This window comes from Podarcis melisellensis, assembly GCF_964234715.1.
Source record: "Podarcis melisellensis genome assembly, chromosome: 6".
Lineage (NCBI taxonomy): Eukaryota > Metazoa > Chordata > Lepidosauria > Squamata > Lacertidae > Podarcis > Podarcis melisellensis.
This window is the reverse complement of record NC_138538.1, coordinates 83,192,787-83,211,830: the sequence shown is the minus strand read 5'-3', so window position 1 is coordinate 83,211,830 and position 19,044 is coordinate 83,192,787. Positions and strand designations below refer to the sequence as shown.

At 43.0% G+C, this 19,044-nt stretch overlaps 1 protein-coding gene across 1 annotated transcript; it reads left to right on the top strand.

Annotated features, from left to right (window-relative positions):
- The first annotated feature begins 3,245 nt into the window (after positions 1-3,245).
- Positions 3,246-18,721, top strand: RGS18 (regulator of G protein signaling 18). The gene is made up of 5 exons (XM_081914952.1): positions 3,246-3,629; positions 6,021-6,122; positions 9,922-9,983; positions 12,297-12,463; positions 17,578-18,721. Exons 1-5 carry the CDS (start codon positions 3,457-3,459, stop codon positions 17,833-17,835), a joined length of 762 nt encoding a protein of 253 aa, XP_081771078.1. The 5' UTR covers positions 3,246-3,456; the 3' UTR covers positions 17,836-18,721.
- Positions 18,722-19,044: the final 323 nt, after the last annotated feature.

Genomic DNA, 19,044 nt, shown 5'->3' with positions numbered 1-19,044 from the left:
CCAAGGCTGAAAACCAAGGGTGAACTGACGGAGCTATTTCACACATATGCACGTATACTGGATAGTTTCGAGCCCATCTCATTATTCAATTATCGTAAACAACTGTAGATGCTAATTATACAAGGGGATTGCTTCTGAAACCCACTGTTCTGGATTGCGTAGGCAACTCTGGCATACATGGGAGCTTGTGCAGTGAGTGTCAAGTTGATGGATGTCCCTGCTTTGCAGCAGAGTCTTAAAAGGAAATGTCAGCTGGGAGTAGGGAAGAGAGTGCTGGGCTTTTACTGGGGATATAGGTTCAATCCACTATCAGACATGAAGCTCATCAATAGAGGGCCAGTTGTGTGCTCCCTCCGCGGGTGGCGCTGTGGGTTAAACCACAGAGCCTAGGACTTTCCGATCAGAAGGTTGGCAGTTTGAATCCCCGCAACGGGGTGAGCTCCCATTGTTCGGTCCCTGCTCCTGCCAACCTAGCAGTTCGAAAGCACGTCAAAGTGCAAGTAGATAAATAGGTACCAGCGGGAAGGTAAACGGCGTTTCCATGCACTGCTCTGGTTCGCCAGAAGTGGCTTAGTCATGCTGGCCACATGACCCAGAAGCTGTACGCCGGCTCCCTCGGCCAGTAAAGCGAGGTGAGCGGCACATCCCCAGAGTCGGTCACAACTGGACCTAACGGTCAGGGGTCCCTTTACCCTTTACCTTTACTGTGTGCTCCCTCAGCCTAATTAACATCACAGGGTTCCTATATGTAGAAAATGGCATAACCCAGTCATGAAGAAAATGGTCCCCTCAGGACCACATTTTATAAATACAAGTCTAAGTATTTCTGCATCGTCAATATTTATATTTCAGGGTCTAGGGAATCCCTGCCACTGCAATCTGGAGTTCCTCACCATCGCCTTTTCCTTCTGCCAGCATGCTTTAAAAACTTCCAAGTAACTTAGCATAGTTGGCTTAGGAGTGACTTTGACACCAGAGCTGGAGACAGGATAATTTGTTAAGAATATTTATTAAGGGGATATTTCATTTCAGGAATGAAATTTCTTTTATTTCATATTAAGGAAACACTCATCTATATCTACTTGGGGGTCTTGCATGTGCCTGATGACAGTTTGTAAGGACTCGCAAGATGATGTCGCTTTCACCTCAGCCTAAATTGCCTACAGCTAAACTCCGCCCATTTGTTAACTTCTGGATACATGGACAAATTAGCTAATTTTAAAAGCCTGTTTGTGTGACCTTTTTCTGCTAAGAGCTTTTACCCAGGGCAGCCTTATTGCCTAATATGGCCACCAGTTCCCTTTTCATCTTCACCAAAGTTATATTGTTCACACACTGGCGGAGAATATTCACGCCTCAGCGACTGTCTTCCTCCTCTTCTTTCTCTTAGTCTTTGCCTCACACACCCCTCGTCAACTGAAAGTTAAGTATCCATTCTTCACTAACCAGAACCTGCAACCTGGTCGAGGCACCAGTCATAAATATTAAAGGCTACCCTCCCCCCTCCCGTTTCAGAGCCTGTCACGAAGCAGTTACTATATGGTTGCCAGACGTCCCTGTTTCCTGGGGACAGTCCCTGGATTTACAAATCTATCCCCGGACAAAAGTCCCTGGAATGTCCCCAGATTTCATTTAATGTCGCTGGATTTATATTTGAAGTGCTGTAGATTTATTAGTAGGGAATGAATGTTGCGTGATTGGTTCAACGGCACAAGGCGCATCATATGGGGACTTCCGATGAGGCAAAATGGTGGATGTCACAGCAGTGAGCAGCTCCTGAACCCAGCCAGAGCCAACTGTGCTGCCACTGCCACTGCGGAACCAGGGACACCCGGTGTGTCAACTGCTGACCCCCGCTCCAGCAACCCAAATCAAGCCGGGGCAAGAGCACCTGGCCACCCAGCCAACGGCCCAGCGGCGCTCCGGGGCCAGTAAAACCTCCAGAGCTGACACAGTGAGGAGGAGGAGAAGGAAGAGAGAAAAAGAGGAAGGAGAAAAACAGAGGGAAGCCCTGACCTTGCTGCACCGCCGCCGCCAAGGAGGAGATGTGGGAGAGCACTGGGAGGGTAAGGACACATGGCTGAGCCCAGGCCCAACCCGAGCCTACTCCATGGCAGCAAGTGCTCCAAGAGAGCAGGCTGAGGCAATGTGACAGAGGAGACCATAGAACAAAAGATATTACTTCTTTATTTTTTAAAATAATTTTGTTTTTAAAAATTCCCTCTTTTTTTAAAAAAAAAGTGTCCCCGGATTCTTTGGAAAAAATCTGGTAACCTTAAGTTACTACAAAGCAATAGCATAGGGTCTCCATCTCTGATCGTTGCCTTCTGACATCCAATAGGTCACACAAACCTTATTCAAAGCATAAATGGACAGACTCAACATTTCTCCACACCAGCCTTCATTGTTTTGGAGGAAGGTAGAACGGTCTCCCTCAGGAGGTTGTGGACTCTCTCCTCCCATGGAGGATTTTAAGTAGAAGTTGGATGGTCACCTGTCATAGATGCTTTAGCTGAGATTCCTGCATTGTAGTGTTGGGATAAAAAACCCTTGGGGTCCCTTCCACCTCTAAGTTTCTATGATTCTATGAAGTTCTATATACAAATAACACAAATGGTTTGGAATCATATGATGCTAGAGCATTGCTGTGACTCTCGTTACAAATATACCCACAACGTAACTGGCTGTGTTTAACTATATAAATTCTTTATACATCATATAAGCATAACTCTTTTCACATTATCGAGTTGAGTAGAAGCAATTAAGGACCAACATTTAGAACAGGAAATACAAATAGATCAGTTCTTATATACGTAATGTCCAAATAAAAGCTTTTGTGTTCCAAGTATGTACAACTGAATCAGTTTTTTAAAACATAATGTCCAAACAAAAGCTTTTTGTGTTCCACGCATGTCTTAGCAAATACCAGTGTCAAACGTAACAATTTCAAGAAGCAGTACTTGCAAAAGATGAATTTACGTAACTATTGGTTTGATAGTGTTGTGTAAGGTGACTCTCGTTAACACTGACAATCCACCTAAGACAGTATGAATTTTGTAAATGAAGAATGGCACACAGATAACTTGGAAAGACATTTCTCTCTCTCGTCAAAATCCTTGACTCTTTGTTTGGTTTCAATATACATTACGCCAAATGTGTCTGACAGTCGATCATGTTCCACGTACACTAACCGCAAGCTACATCCGAGGGAAAGCCTTTGTTTATCTTTATGACTTGCAAAATGTTGGCCCGTTAGTAATCAGGCCTGGGGAAAAAAGAAACAGCAGCTGAAGAAGAGAGCACTGAAAGATCTGATGTACTCGATGTTCAAGCTAGGCCGATTGGGAGGGGGGAAGTTTCCTCCCACAAACTCTACGGGCCTTTAACCAATACCAAATCAAGACGGAGACCGCATGAGAAACTGCTTATAGGAAACCAACGCTGAGAAGGTGTCACATGAAAACTGAAAAAGAGAAGAGTGAAGTATATTCGGAGGGAGCTGGCAAGAGAAAAATGGAGAATCCATTGCTTTTATCCCCTCAGCTAAACCCTACATCAAGAGTGAAATCGCTGTATAAAGTAATGAAATCCATGCATAAAGAGGGGTCAAAGCCAGACACAAAAAGCAGGTAAGAGGCTGTGGTGTTTACCTTTGTAATGATGAATGTTTTGTTGTCTGCACAAAGGAGTGGTTGGTGACTGCCTTCTGTTGCAAGGTACGGACAACAGCCCTCTAGGGAGGGAGGGGGAAATATTCCAATATTCTCCTGCATGTGGCTGCAGCTCTAAGGAAAAGGGACCATGACCTTGATTCTCTGATACAAGCTTTACTCAACTACTCTGAACATTCCCAAAGCTTTGCAAATGTGCAACTGCAAAAAATGGCAGTCTCCGCTAGTATCTGAAAGGTTAGCAGATGTTTTGCAACATAAACTTCAATTGACTGGAGCCTACAGTGTCAGAAAAATGGTGCTCTACTTTTTTTTTTTTTAGGGCGCCATGAAGTTGGTAGTCCACAGTTGGGTGGACTTGCATGACACTGGAATCAGTAGAGCTTAACTGCACCCAAATCTGGGAGGTGATAGAGTCAAGGACAGTGACAGGGGTGACAGCCATCTCTCTCTCTCTCTCTCTCTCTCTCTCTCTCTCTCTCTCTCTCTCTCTCTCTCTCTCTCTCTCATTATATGGATTAGGCCCAGAGGAAGAGGGCAGGTGAAGCTGTAGTGGTGACAATGGAGAAGAAGAGGAGGACTCACATAGGAAAAGGGACCACAAAAGACATGGTGCACAAGCCCTTCAATACCTTCAAAAATAATACCCTGAATTATAAAGCAAGACTTATACTGCCAATAGGGTGAAAAACACTCCCTTGTGAAGTTGTGCTGACGTATCAATTTGCTAACAAATACCTAAACTCTTTTGCTTTAATGGTAAGCCATAAAGCATCCCTGGGGAGGAAAAGAATAGATATATTGTTTCTATTTACTTAAAAAAGCTAGTTCTCAGGTTATAGGGAGCTTGGGTTTTGCTTTCCTTTTGTCAAAGTTTGATTTATATACTTCTTAATTGCAACAATTTTTAACTGGTGTACATATAATTTGCTGCTGCTATTATGTTATGTTCCTTCTTATTTGCCAACCCAGTTAGAAACAATGCGTGACAACTGGGCATTTTCCAAGCATGCAAGGCTCCCTAAGAGTATGGCAAGGTCTTACTTCCAACTTTCCAGGGTCATTTTTAGTGGAGTTTGTAAATTAGGAACTGCCAGGGTGAGAATTATGTACAGAGACTTAATTGCATTACATTGATTGTTTTCAAATAATAAACCTGGTAATTAAAACAGGCCTTTGCTAATGTCTCAGCTAAGGCTGGAACTAGATGTTCTGGCTGCTGTCGAAAACTCCAGCCCCACAAATCTCTCTCTTCCTAATAACAACTGATATGATGCTATTGCACTCTGAGTTTCCTCACCTCAACAAATGGCAATCGATGAATTGGAGTGGGACAGGGGAGCTCAAAGTGTGATGGCACCGCATAACAAATTTATTTTTCTTAGTAGGGATGAATGAGAATGTTGTTCTATCCACATTTTTAAGTGAACTGACCTAATTTGCACCTCCCAAACTAATGCATGAACTAGAGTGTTAATTATCCTTTGGATTTTGCACATCTCTGAATTTTGCAATACAATTGCAAAGACATTGCAAAGACATTGTGCAGAACATTGTAGCACATTTCATATTTTGGGATTCAATATGCTTAGGAATGCATACAGTGAGATGAAACACATAGGGTGTCATCCAATGCTTGACAGACTCATAGGAGACCCATTGAATTCATTGGACTAAAGTCTCTTGATTTCAGTGGCTCTACTTGATGACTTAATTGGATTTCACTCATATTTAAATACCTAACTTGTAATAAAATATTAAATACAAAAATTGCCAAATCACACATTAATGCAAGAATGTGATGGAACAGACTTATGAATGGATACATATGAAATTGGTATGGACCACAAATAAAATCAATATATCCATTCATGTGTATTACTATGTATTGGGGGGGAGACATTTGGGTAGCTCTTTTTGGTGACAGGCAGATGTCTGCTGTAGTTCTTACCTAATTTGTAGTTAACAGTTTTAATGCTGCAATTTGTGCTACATTTCCTTGTTTTAGTAGGTTTTTTTTTAATAGCACCAGAAGACCTTGACCCTCTCTCTTTGCTCACTACGATTGAATCCACATCCCTTCCCCACCTACAAGCTAAATCTGAGTGTTAAGATGAAAAGACTTTCATTTACCCTTTGCAGGTGATTCAACATGTAAATGTATGCAAAGGTGTAAGTGAGAAATTAGTTATTCTCTATAGCAAACATGGGAGAAATAACATCAACATTAGTGCAATGGCATGTGAGAGGGAAATGATCAGCTTTTCAGAAATGTTGTGCGTTAGCAAAGGGGAAGCCTTTGAAAATCTCTTGCAGTGGTGATATGTAGTGGCTCAAATTCTTTTGCAGGAATCGGGAAAAGAATAACCGGTTGAGTCTCCTGTTGCAGAAGTCTGAATTGCACCCAGATGCCCAACTTCACAAATTTGAGAAATTGGCAATGGCTTCAAGGTGAGTGTGTGTGTGTGGGGGGCAATAATACCAGGCAGTAAGGTAAAGGGGCCTTTGACCATTAGGTCCAGTCGTGGCCAACTCTGGGGTTGCAGCACTCATCTCGCTTTATTGGCTGAGGGAGCCGGCGTACAGCTTCCGGGTCACGTGGCCAGCATGACTAAGCCACTTCTGGCGCACCAGAGCAGCACACGAAAACACCGTTTACCTTCCCGCCAGAGTGGTAGCTATTTATCTACTTGCACTTTGACATGCTTTCGAACTGCTAGGTTGGCAGGAGCTGGGACCGAACAACAGGAGCTCACCCCGTCACAGGGATTCGAACTGCCGACCTTCTGATCAGCAAGTCCTAGGCTCTGTGGTTTAACCCACAGCGCCACCCGTGTCCCTATACCAGGCAGTAGCCCTGTCCAATTCCAGAAGCTCTCCCGCATGAGACCTGTGCCTTTTATCTATATACGTAGTTTAACATTCTTCACCTCTCCAAGTGATCAGGTGCTTAATGGAGTCCGTTTCCTTTTGAGCAAAGATTACGAGAACTGCATGGTAATTTTGGAATAACTGCTTATTTGAAAGAGTACAGGTTGAGCAGCTGAAAATTGAGGATATGCACAAACAAACTGATTAATCCTCAGCAAGCTTCAGTTCCCCAAAAGTAGCAGCAAGCAGGCACTATAATTCAAACTGTTTCTCCTTTTCTGTTTTGGACTCTTTCAAAATTGCCTTGCTACCCATACTCAACTTCCCATTAAGCCAAAGGAGCGTGTGATATTCTAAACTGGCCTCGATTGGCCTAGTCAATGTTGCTGCGGGACACAGAGCTCAGCCAAAATGGGGACTTGCTTTTAAAGTTCACCAACTTGGAGAAAGCTCCCAACCCTGCCTGCTGTGTGAGGAGATCCAAAGATGTGTGGAAATATGAATACGCTCAGAATGGGGGCCATATGCTGTAGAAAGTGTAACCTCAGCAATGTCCAGTCTGATGGCATCACTTCTGTTAAGAAGGAAGGATGACAGGAAACGAGGGGGAGGGGTGCAGTCAATAATGAAACAATATGAACTTAAGGCAAGGGGGTTGAGGTTTTGCTTATATGCTAATTGGTGGGTGTGGATATTGCTTTGTTTATTATGTGAGTGTTGCTATTTCTTTTGTGATGCTGACATACAAAGCATTTTGCATTTATGATTTTGAAGGAAAATGTAGCCAATGCCCTTTAAATTCTTTAATTGCATTGGTTCATCAGCCAACATTTATTTTATTATTATTATTATTATTATTATTATTATTATTATTATTATTATTATTATTATTATTTGCTTTTATTAAAGATTTCCCTGGGTTACAAAAGTACATACATGGTCTAATTTTTTTTCAGATCATAAAGTCCTTTCTACAGATCAGTTATATTCATTGTGAAACTTTAATGTCGTATAGAGTATAAGGTTGGGAGAAAAGAAAGGTGGGGTTTTGTTTGCTAATATTTATACAGCTGTTGTGTTGTGTTTTTGTTATGTTATACAAAATATCAATGGAATATAAGATCTCCCCCGCCATGATATTATGTATGTGTATATACATTTCTTTGCTGTAAGTCAGTTAGAAACCTTCAGGTTACAAGTGACTATTAAGTTAAATAAATAAATAAATAAGAACATACAACAGCAATATATTTCCTATAAACAGAGATTTTCTGTGAGCTTCACCCCCGACTGTACTAAAATCACGTAGTTGTCTGAGCCTCTTAATAACTCACCTATCCCCTCCTGATCTCTCTCATTCTCTTTCTCTTGTTTTTCCTCGTTTTGCTGTCATTGAATTTACCTGCCTGCCGTGCTTCCCACTCTCTCTGTTGTCTATCCCTCCCCAAGCTATCTAAAATTTATATTGTAACCTCCTTGGGAACTGCAGCCTTTCTTTCAGCTTACATTACTCTATGAAGTGCTGTGTAATAATTTGCCTTAATCATAAGTCCTACAGCCCTAAAGGGCAGCCAAGCAAATATTACGAAAGGTCATTCCCCAAACCTTTTCACCGGGAGAACGAATGAGATCACTACTTACCTTTCTATGAACAACAGAACCAGAGATCAATAAACAAAATTCACAGTCTGCCATATTTGATATTTTTTTTTAAAAAAAATACACTGTCCTTGCCCGTTCCCTGCCACCAGAATAAAATAAAATAAAATCCGGTGCTTCAGAAATAGCATGACATTTGAAAAATGTTATTTTGCTGTTGAAAAAAAGACAGGCTTCGTGTGTTAAAATTGTTACAGGGCCATGGCGTATGCATCTTTGTTCCCATAAACCATAGAGCTTCCTGCGAACTGTTAAAAATAGCCTGTGGTCACGGATTCTTAGACAGGCTGCATTTGAAACTCCATCTCAGTGAAAACGGTTCATTTTAGCTTTTGTGCTTTTCTCCTCCCCATTTCGAAAAGACGGCTGACCCCATTGTCTTATGATCTTTACCATAGAGAATGGCTGGGCTTTTTTATTATTTATTTAAAGACCAGGGACACAACAAAATAATATCTGTGGGAAAGTACCGTACTTTTCCATCTATAGGACGCCCCCATGGATATTTAGGGACGTGAGTGGTGCTGTGGGTTAAACCACAAAGCCTAGGACTTGCCGATCAGGAGGTCGGCGGTTCGAATCCCCATGATGGGGTGAGCTCCCATTGCTCGGTCCCTGCTCCTGCCAACCTAGCAGTTCGAAAGCACATCAAAGTGCAAGTAGATCAATAGGTACCGCTCCGGCGGGAAGGTAAACGGCGTTTCTGTGCACTGCTCTGGTTCGCCAGAAGCGGCTTAGTCATGCTGGCTACATGACCCGGAAGCTGTATGCCGGCTCCCTTGGCCAATAAAGCGAGATGAGCGCTGCAACCCCAGAGTCGGTTACGACTGGACCTAATGGTCCAGGGTCCCTTTACCTTTACTATTTTGGGGGGACTGAAATGAAAGAAAATGGAGGGAGAAAAATTCTAAAGATGGCGGCATTTGCAGACGCTGCAGCTGAGAGCTCCCTGGAGAGGAGTCTTTGTTGGGACGAATTATTTATATTGTATTTAATTATGGGGTATTAGAGTTTTAGGGGGTTAACCAGGCTGGGATAGCTGGGGTAGCAGGCTTGTTGGTTTTTGAATGTCTGAGGTAGATTTTTTTCAATTTCGTTGTTCTGTATGGGATAATGACAATAAAGATTATCGTATCGGATATGGCAAAAGCTTGTTGAGCTTTTTTTAGAGGGCAATGCTGAATATCTCTCACCCGCTTGCGTTGCAAAATCCACCTCCCATCTGTCCCCTCGCTGGCAGAAGGTGCCAATCACCTGCCCAATTGCCGCAGCGTCAGCCAATCGACACCACCCATTGACACAGCAACCAATGACACGTACAATAGCCGCTGACAGCTGTGGTAGCAGCCAATCAAACATCTGCCCTATTCACTACCCGGGTATAGGACGACCTCCACTTTTTAGCATGATTTTAAAGGGGGAAAGCCTAGTCTTATACACAGAAAAGTACGGTACTTTTATTCCCCTCAACACTTTGAAGATGGGGGTGGGGATCTGCACAATTCAATAGTGGGAGAAATGTCAGCAAAATTAGAGAAACAGTTTTTGAAGGCTTGAGGGAAAGAGCTCCCTTTGCAAAGTAATCTGATTCAACGCTGTGTAAAATATGGCAAACTGACAGCAATAGGAGATAATGTGTTGTAGAGGAAATCCTCCAAATTACTCAAAATGCATAACTATTTTTCCTTACTCTACTCTCTCTTTTTTTGGTCTCTCGCAGTGAAACCCCTGAAACTGTGAAGAAGTGGGGTGAATCTTTTGACGAACTGATTTCACAGAAAGGTTTGTGTTAGGGTTTTCAGCTGCAATTATGCTGAGTAAAAGGTTCCTCCCCCCCCCACACACACACTTTCTTTCATTTTGAAAGTGGGCTCAAAACTATATTTCATGCTGAAATGTCTCATTTGTGATTATTCTTCTGTGTTGGAGGACTAGCCATGTGTAAACAGAGGAAGTCTATTAAGTCCGACTTCCAACAACAAATGGATTCCTGTGGAGAGTGGCCTTGAATTTTGATCAGAAAACAGACCTGAGGAAACTTAGAAGTGGCTGAGCTTCTCCAGAGGAGACAATTATTCAGCGGGCCATATTCCTCAAAGGTGATGTGAGGAATCCTCGTAGACAGTTGAGGGTTAAGTTACTTGTACATTTTATATTTACAGAGAATTGCAAATCGTTATTTGTTGGGAGTAGAGATCTTTCATATCAAAAAGACGCTTCAAATGTCATACACCATTAGGAATTACAGTAAGGAAAAGGCTTGCTCATTGTAAGGTTAAAAGCCAAATACATTGTGACCTATGGTGGTTTTGCATTTGCACATGGGTTTCCCCCCCATACTCTCGAGTAAACCATTTAAATCCATGGGCATGACCAACTTAAATTCATTGTTTTCAATGGGTCCACTCATGCTGCCCTAAAACTTTTTTGCTGGTCTTAGGAACTTCGTAAAATGTAACATTTAAAAGTAGGTTTGCAAATCAGCTTAGCACAATCTGTTTATCAACTAATGCTGAATTTGATTGATCAGACAACTGATACCTATTGCTGTGCATGGTTTTCAAACTTAATCTGTTCCGGAAGTCCGTTCCAAAACCAAAGCGTTCCAAAAACAAGGTGCACTTTCCCATAGAAGGTAATGCAAAATGGATTAATCCGTTCCAGACTTTTAAAAACAACCCCTAAAACAGCAATTTAACATGAATTTTACTATCTAACAATACCAGTGATCCATAAAATGCAAGCAATAAACAATGTACTGCAGTCACACAATCAATCAATCAGTAGCTGAACTGGGTTCCACACAGTCACAAAAAAAAGATCCACAGAAACAAAAACAAAAAGTAAATAGCAAAAACAGATAGACCTCAGTGTAACACTCAGAACAGAAGTGTGGCACTCAATTTGGAAGCATAATACTCAAAACAAAGCACGTTCGGCTTCCAAAAGCAGTTCACAAACCGGAACACTTACTTTCGGGTTTGCAGTGTTTGAGTTCCAAGTTGTTTGAGTACTAAGGCGTTTGAGAACCAAGGTACCACTTTACAAAGTTGGACAAGAGTCAGCATGTAAATTTCAACATTGCTCACTTCTACACCACACATTTAAAGCACAATGCTATCAATTTAACAGTCATGGCTTCCGACTAAGAATCCCAGGAACTGCCATTGATTAAGGGTGCTGAGAGTTGTTAGGAAACACCTATTCCCGTCCCTGAGTTTCCAGGGAATAGGGTTTGATTGTCAAACAATTATGAGAATTCTAGCTTTGTAAGGGGAATAGCAATCTCCTTACCACTCTAAGCATCCTTAACAAACTACAGTTCCCAGTGGTCTTTGGCGGAACCCATGACTGTTAAAGTGGTATTATAGTACTTATATGTGTGGTGCAGATATGGTCATGCAGAAATAAGAAAAACTCAGGTGTCAATATCCCTATAATAGAAGCAATATAATTTCACTGATCATTTGGCAAGACGGGGAAAGAAAGGGGAGGTGTTTTTCACACACACCCTATAACATTTTTGTCACATTGAACATGGAAAAGGGATATGGGGCCTTCTATTTTCTAAACGTTTATTCCCATACCCCCATTTAGGTCTTATCATCTCTAGCGATTAGGCATGTTTTCACTGAGGTTCTGAATATGTGTCTGAGCTAAATCACAACAGACAATTGATTTTGTAACTGGGCATTTTTCAAAAGAAAACAAAATTATAGAAAACCTAGTTATCAGGGAGATAACTAGCCTGGCCTTTGAGCTCTCATGCTATGTGGAATGCCCTCCTACCAGATGTCAAGGAAATAAACAACTATCCGACTTTTAGAAGACATCTGAAGGCAGCTCTGTTTAGGGAAGTTTTTAATGTTTGGTGTTTTATTGTGTTTTTAATATTCTGTTGGAAACCGCCCAGAGTGGCTGAGGAGGCCTGACCAGATGGATGAGGTATAAGTAATAAATAATAATAATAATAATAATAATAATAATAATAATAATAATACTGAAAAAGGTGTTTCTGTTTCAACTGCGATTGAAGAAATGTAATTATGTTTTATTACTTAATATGCCTTGCTTTGAATCTCTTTTCTTTCGTAGGTGGATTAGATGCATTCACAAGGTTCCTGAAAAGTGAGTTTAGTGAAGAGAACATTGAATTTTGGATGGCATGTGAAGATTACAAGAAGAACACAGAAGCTTCCCAACTTTCACTCAAAGCAAAGACCATTTATGAGACCTTCATAGAAAAAGAAGCTCCGAAAGAGGTATAGTGAAAACGATCCTTTTGGCGCAATCTGTCTTGCATAAGTTTAAAAATATTCAGGCAACAGGTGGTAGGAAAAACCTCTGCCTGGAAGAGAAAACAATAGCAGGCAAGATGGACAAATAGACTGATCTAGATGAAACCCCAAACCAACTTGCTAGGATGTCAGCCCCATTGAACACAGTAGAACCTATTTCTGAGTAAAAATGCATGGCCTTGTGCTGAACGGTGCTTAACCTTGTCTGCACTGAGGCCACAGTTTGAAAACATGTCGGGAAAATTATAGCACATGCTACCACAACAACATCCATTTGAAGTACAAATATTAGTTTATGTGCCCATATGTATCTGCCTATATTTGATGCTAATACATTAGAATTACTTTTCATCTGTCTGCTAAACCCATAATTATAGATGTAATTAGTGTTACATACAAACCATTCCTATTACATTGCCAAGATTTCAGATAATAAGCCAAATGAATAAAACAAATCACCAGCTTAAACACAGCATTGAAGTAATAATCATAGTCTAAAAAGATTGATTACAGATTTATTCCAAAAGGCGGTACTAATGCTGGTGTATTAGTGACATATCGCATGTAAACAAATATACACATGGTTGATGTTTCAGTCCAGGTTCATAATTGTATCTTACTAGCCAAATGCCCATCATGTCAAGTAGGGAAGACCTGCATATTAGCATATCTTATTATAGGAGATAACCTCCATCCATATGTACTACCATGACTGGTACAATAAAGCAGGAAGTCTCTTTGCCCAACTGGATTGGAGAAAAGAGATCCTCAAACCCATTGACATCTTCTTCTCATGAAGGCTCACTGAAACCCAAGCCTGGTCATCTTCCAGAAGTAATGTACAACATCTTGTTTCCAATACGCTTTTGACAGTCCATGGTAGAATGCAGAGCCGTCTTTCCCATTGGTTTTAGTGGTGCGTTGCGCCAGGGCGCCGGTCTCTCAGGGGCATCCTAGTGAGTGGGGGAGCTGGGCGGCTTTGCCAGCAGCCTCCCCTTTCCCTGCATGCCCGCCAGCTGTGCCCCACCAACTATATGGCTGGTGGGCGTGCAGCTTCCTTCCCAAGCCTCCTCAGGAGGAGAGCAATCCCCGCAGAGGCTTAGGAAGGAAGCTGGGTGCAGCTTCCCTCCCAAACCTCTGCATCTGCAAAAGACGGCCCTGCTCTGAGTCTGAGGTTGAATGCTAACAAGAAAGAAGTACTGTTCTTGGGAGACAGGGGGTGGGCTGGTGTGGAGGACTCTCTGATCCTGAATAGGTTAACTGTCCCCCTGAAGGACCAGGTACGCAGCCTGGGAGTCATTTTGGACTCACAGCTGTCCATGGAGGCACAGGTCAATTCTGTGTCCAGGGCAGCTATCTACCAGCTCCACCTGGTATGCAGGCTGAGACCCTACCTGCCCACAGACTGTCATGCCAGAGTGGTGCATGTTCTAGTTACCTCCCGCTTGGACTACTGCAATGCGCTCTGCATGGGGCTACCTTTGAAGGTGACCCGGAAACTACAACTAATCCAGAATGCAGCAGACTGGTGACTGGGGGCGGCCGCTAAGACCACATAGGAGCGTCTCCACCCCCATCATTCTGCCCGGATGCTGAGGTCCAGTGCCGAGGGCCTTCTGGCGGTTCCCTCATTGCGAGAAGCAAGGCTACAGGGAACCAGGCAGAGGGCCTTTTCGGTAGTGGCGCCCGCCCTGTGGAACGCCCTGCCATCAGATGTCAAAACGATAAACAACTACCTGACATTCAGAAGACATCTTAAGGCAGCCCTGTTCAGGGAAGTTTTTAATGTATGATATTTTAGTGTTTTCTGGTTTCTATGGAAGCCGCCCAGAGTGGCTGGGGAAACCCAGCCAGATGGGCGGGGTACAAATAATAATAATAATAATAATAATAAACATAACACCGGTCTTGAAAGACCTACATTGGCTCCCAGTACATTTCCGAGCACAATTCAAAGTGTTGGTGTTGACCTTTAAAGCCCTAAACGGCCTCGGCCCAGTATACCTGAAGGAGCGTCTCCACCCCCATTGTTCTGCCCGGACACTGAGGTCCAGTGCCAAGGGCCTTCTGGCAGTTCCCTCATTGTGAGAAGCAAAGCTACAGGGAACCAGGCAGAGGGCCTTCTCGGTAGTGGCGCCCGCCCTGTGGAATGCCCTCCCATCAGATGTCAAAGAGATAAACAACTACCTGACATTCAGAAGACATCTTCTGGGAAGCTTTTAATGTGTGACATTTTAGTGTATTCTTGGGTCTTTGTTGGAAGCCGCCCAGAGTGGCTAGCGAAACCCAGCCTGATGGGCGGGGTACAAATAATAAATTATTATATTATTATTGTTGTGCTCCTCTTGCTTCCCGGCAAATGTCGGCATGCAGCCTTCCTGAGCTGCCTTCTTGGGCACCCAGACGCTGGAGAGCATGTCCGCCAGCATGTTTTCCTGCTTGATCGCTGCCACCATGCTGGGGATCAGGGCCATGGGGGAGGCAGAGGACATTTTCCACTGCCACCTCCCTTGTTTTGGAGTTGCCAGGGGGGGGCACCGGAGGGATCTTTGCACCAAGGCACCAGATAAGCTTAAGACGGTCCTGGTAGAATGAAATAATTTACACATTTTTTTTCCCTGCTCAAGCCCTTGGCTTGTTAGAAGTCCAATAAAGCTTGGACTTGGACAAATATATTGCACTGAGACATATTGCAATGCTCCCCCAACTTATGTGGTCTGTGTCACTAACAGGACAGCCTGTTGGGTACACTGTTAAGATATCATCCCAAACCCAGTGCAGCATTATCCCCACATGTAGCAGTATGTTTTGCTTATTACTGAAATCTGCTTCAGGCTGGGAAACAGCCTACTGGTACTAGGAGCAAATACTTTTTCCTGGTAGGAGTCAATGCTAGGCATTCAGTTTCTGTGGGAGAAAATAAAAATAGTGCCCCTGCCCCTGTGCATCTCAGTTTGAGACAGACTGTGCTTCCTTTTAACTGCACCTCAAATTTTTAGCCTTGTGAAGCTCATGGGAGCCAATGTCCCTCCCCCTAACTTTATAGCCCAAATTCATGGAGGAAAAAGATATCAGTGGCGACTAGTCATATATGTCACATCCAGTTCCAAAGGTAGTATAACTATTGCATAGATGTTGGGGGGCTGTCTTCCCTCTTCTGCTCTCCCAATTAACCTCCGTCTCCAGGGTTCAGTGGCAGGAGGGAGCACAGAGGAAGAATCACGCCATGACATCGCCAGGGTCTGCCCACGGTGACATCACCAGCGGCCACCCCTAGGTCTCAGGTTTGAGCCCTGAAATCTCAGGTTGTGGGATGCTCCTGACCTGAATAGCAGCTGCTGGGGTAACAACAATGGAGGAAGGCTACAGCACACATGTCCTGCTTGTGGGTTTCTAGGAGGTATCCTTTGGGCCACAGGGGAAAGCAGGAAGCTGGACTACATGGGCCTTTCAGTGGATCCAGCAGAGCTTCTCTACAGAAGTATAAATCATGTTTCTTTGAAGATTTGATAAACGTCTGTCTGTGGTTTGTGTGCTCTCCTTGCAACAATGTGATGACTGACCTTAGTGGGACTCGAACAGCCTGTGACTACGGTCAAGAAAATGTCACCTGCATGTTGATGGGGTTGTGTGACTGCCTTTCTTTTTATTTGTTTTTTTTTTTGCTTCTTTCAATATAATTTTTATCATTTTCATTAATAAATCATGAACGTGTGACTGCCTTTAAAATGTCCCAAACTCCTTAAGATGTGTTTTTACTATGCTGTGGCAACGAGAGCTAACTGGTTTTTAGATCACATCCTCACCCCCAAAGAATCCTGTGAATTGTTTGTGAAGGGTACTAAGCACTGTAGCTCTGTGAGGTATCTCCAAATACTCTCAGCACCCCTGGCAAACTACAGTTCCCAAAACACTTTGGCAGTGGGGGCATGACTGATAAATTGTATAAAAGGTAAAGGGACCCCTGACCGTTAGGTCCAGTCGTGACCGACTCTGGGGTTGTGGCACTCATCTCACTTTATTGGCCAAGGGAGCTGGCGTATAGCTTCATGTGGCCAGCATGACTAAGCCGCTTTCTGGCGAACCAGAACAGTGCATGAAAACGCCATTTACCTTCCCACTGGAGTGGTACCTATTTATCTACTTGCACTTTGACGTGCTTTCGAACTGCTAGGTTGGCAGGAGCAGGGACCGAGCAATGGGAGCTCACCCCGTTGTGGGGATTTGAACCGCCAACCTTCTGATCGGCAAGTCCTAGGCTCTGTGGTTTAACCCACAGTGCCACCCGTGTCCCGTTAAATTGTATAAGAGTGCTTTAAAAATTAAACTATGGTGTAGAAGCCTACTGTTAAGGCTGAAACTCAGCAGAAACTGAGGTTTCCCCCCCAGCAGTAGCCACACACAACTTCCCCCCAAATCTCACATAAATAAGATAGCTGACTTCCTCTGTAGTGCAAAGACACTTTGCCATTTAAAACAAAATTGCAAGTATTAGAATTTATCTTCTCAGCACACTTTAAAAGCCAGAGTGGATAAGTAACTTTATGCATTAGTGCAGATATGGTGAATCCCCCTACATTACGGATAAATTGCAACAAAACCATGTGACTCACTTGTTAACAATATTTTTTATTCCCTCCCCACTTCCGTACAATCTTAAGGTCTTGAAGCAGAGTACCAGATTTTTCCCTTAGTCGCCTAATGAACTTCATGGTCTAAAAGGGTCTAGAACATGTGTATCCTTGATCCAAAAGAAACCATTTCACAAGCCTATGTGTAGTCAAGCATCTATTGCAGGGATAGAGAATCTTTGGCTCTTCAAATGTTGTTAAATTCCCATCAGCCCCAGCCAGCAAGACCAACGGTCACAGATTATGGGAGTTCAACAACATCTGTTCCTTGGTCATGTGTGGAAAATCACGTCAGCTTGTACATGATTCCTGTATTCACAGGACTTGAATGTGAACTTGTAGGGTAAGCCATGCACTCATTAAGAGAGAAGCTTGAGAAATGCCATCAATAATATTTGCTTTGCCATGTGATGTGTTTTTTCCCCTTTCTTTTTTCTTTCTTTCTAGGTCAACCTTGACTTTAACACCAAAACATACACCAGTCAGAGTATGAGTCACCCGACACTCAACACATTCGATGCTGCGCAGACCAAAATTTATGCCCTGATGGAGCAAGACTGTTACCCACGCTTCCTGAGGTCCAACCTTTACTTAGACTTACTCCACGGCAGACCTCATGGCTGCTCTGCTCTCAGAAGGAGATCACGCTCTTTTACCTTCAATGAGTTCAAAGATGCCCAGCCAGATTTTGCCATCTGGCTTTAAATAAATATTTCCCCTTGGACTTCCATCTGTTTGAGAACATCTTGGCGGGAGCAGCAGGACATTACCTCAAATGGCTTACATGAGTGGAACTTCACCATTCCCGTGGAATGGTGTCCAAGTTAACTTGCTGATGGATCACATTGTGAAGTCTTCAGTGCTTAGCTTCAACCAATGCATGAATGGGGAGCAGCTTTGTAACTGTCTTGGGTTCACTCTGCAGTCAGATGCTACTAATACAGGGAGCATAATTTCATAATAAGGGCCTCGTGATTTTAGAACGCATGCACGCAGCGTAATGGTTTAGATACAAATATGTATATTTGCATCTCACATGCAACAAGAGATGTCAAATTAAAGTAAGGAAATCTCTATCTCTTACAACATAAACACATTTTTGTAGGGGCAAAACAGACCTGCCTGACAGGTGCCAGATGGCCCTCATTTATTTGGAGAGGCACCAAATATTTTTGAGATGTGCTAGATGTAAAAATTTTCATGCTCAACCTTATTTTTTTTTTAATGCAGAGAAGAGGATGTTTCAGCATAAGTGAAATGTTGCCATGGGACTAAATATTTACACAATTGCTTCTCGATACAGGATCATTTGGGGATGGTTCTGAAAATGTGAAAAACAGAGAAAAGGGAAGACTTTCTTTCCAGCTAAGGTTGAGCTAATCCAGATGTTTGTGTGAGAGACTGCAGGTTGACTCGGAGGAAGAGACTGAGTTCAGGCTTTGCAAGCAACATAAGATGCTCGCTGTATTGCTGGAAATCTGATGTGAGAACAGTAGACTTTGGCTGTCTGTTGGAGTGTTTAAGCTACGTGTCCACCTACACTCAGCTTGTGTATTTGTAAATAAATGCAGTATTTCCAAGCACCAATAAACCTCTAGTCACCTCCTTCAAAAGGGAACCAAATCTAGGTAATCACTGTACCCCTAGAATCCCTCAATGTCCAAAGACGTGTGATGAGCACAACAATACAAAAGCTACAGCCATGATGACCCTGTGTCTGTAAGAACCTGTCCAGGAGATCCTTTCTTCCACACAACTGAATTTCTAGCTTTTACTCTTCTGGAAGGAAAAAAAAATCACTACTTTGGGGGGGACAAATTCCCATATAAAGTAAGAGATGCTCTTCGGTCTATAAATGAGGTAGGAGCCTATTGAAAGTACCGGTATTGAATTTCCCCTTGCGTCTGATTGAGG

What these genes read in the sequence shown, in the direction of transcription:
- RGS18 (XM_081914952.1), top strand. Translation starts at nt 3,457, where the DNA reads ATGAAAACTGAAAAAGAGAAGAGTGAAGTATATTCGGAGGGAGCTGGC. An exon ending in AAATTGGCAATGGCTTCAAG is followed by an intron (nt 6,123 to 9,921) that starts GTGAGTGTGTGT and finishes GGTCTCTCGCAG; the next exon opens with TGAAACCCCTGAAACTGTGA. An exon ending in AAAAAGAAGCTCCGAAAGAG is followed by an intron (nt 12,464 to 17,577) that starts GTATAGTGAAAA and finishes CTTTCTTTCTAG; the next exon opens with GTCAACCTTGACTTTAACAC.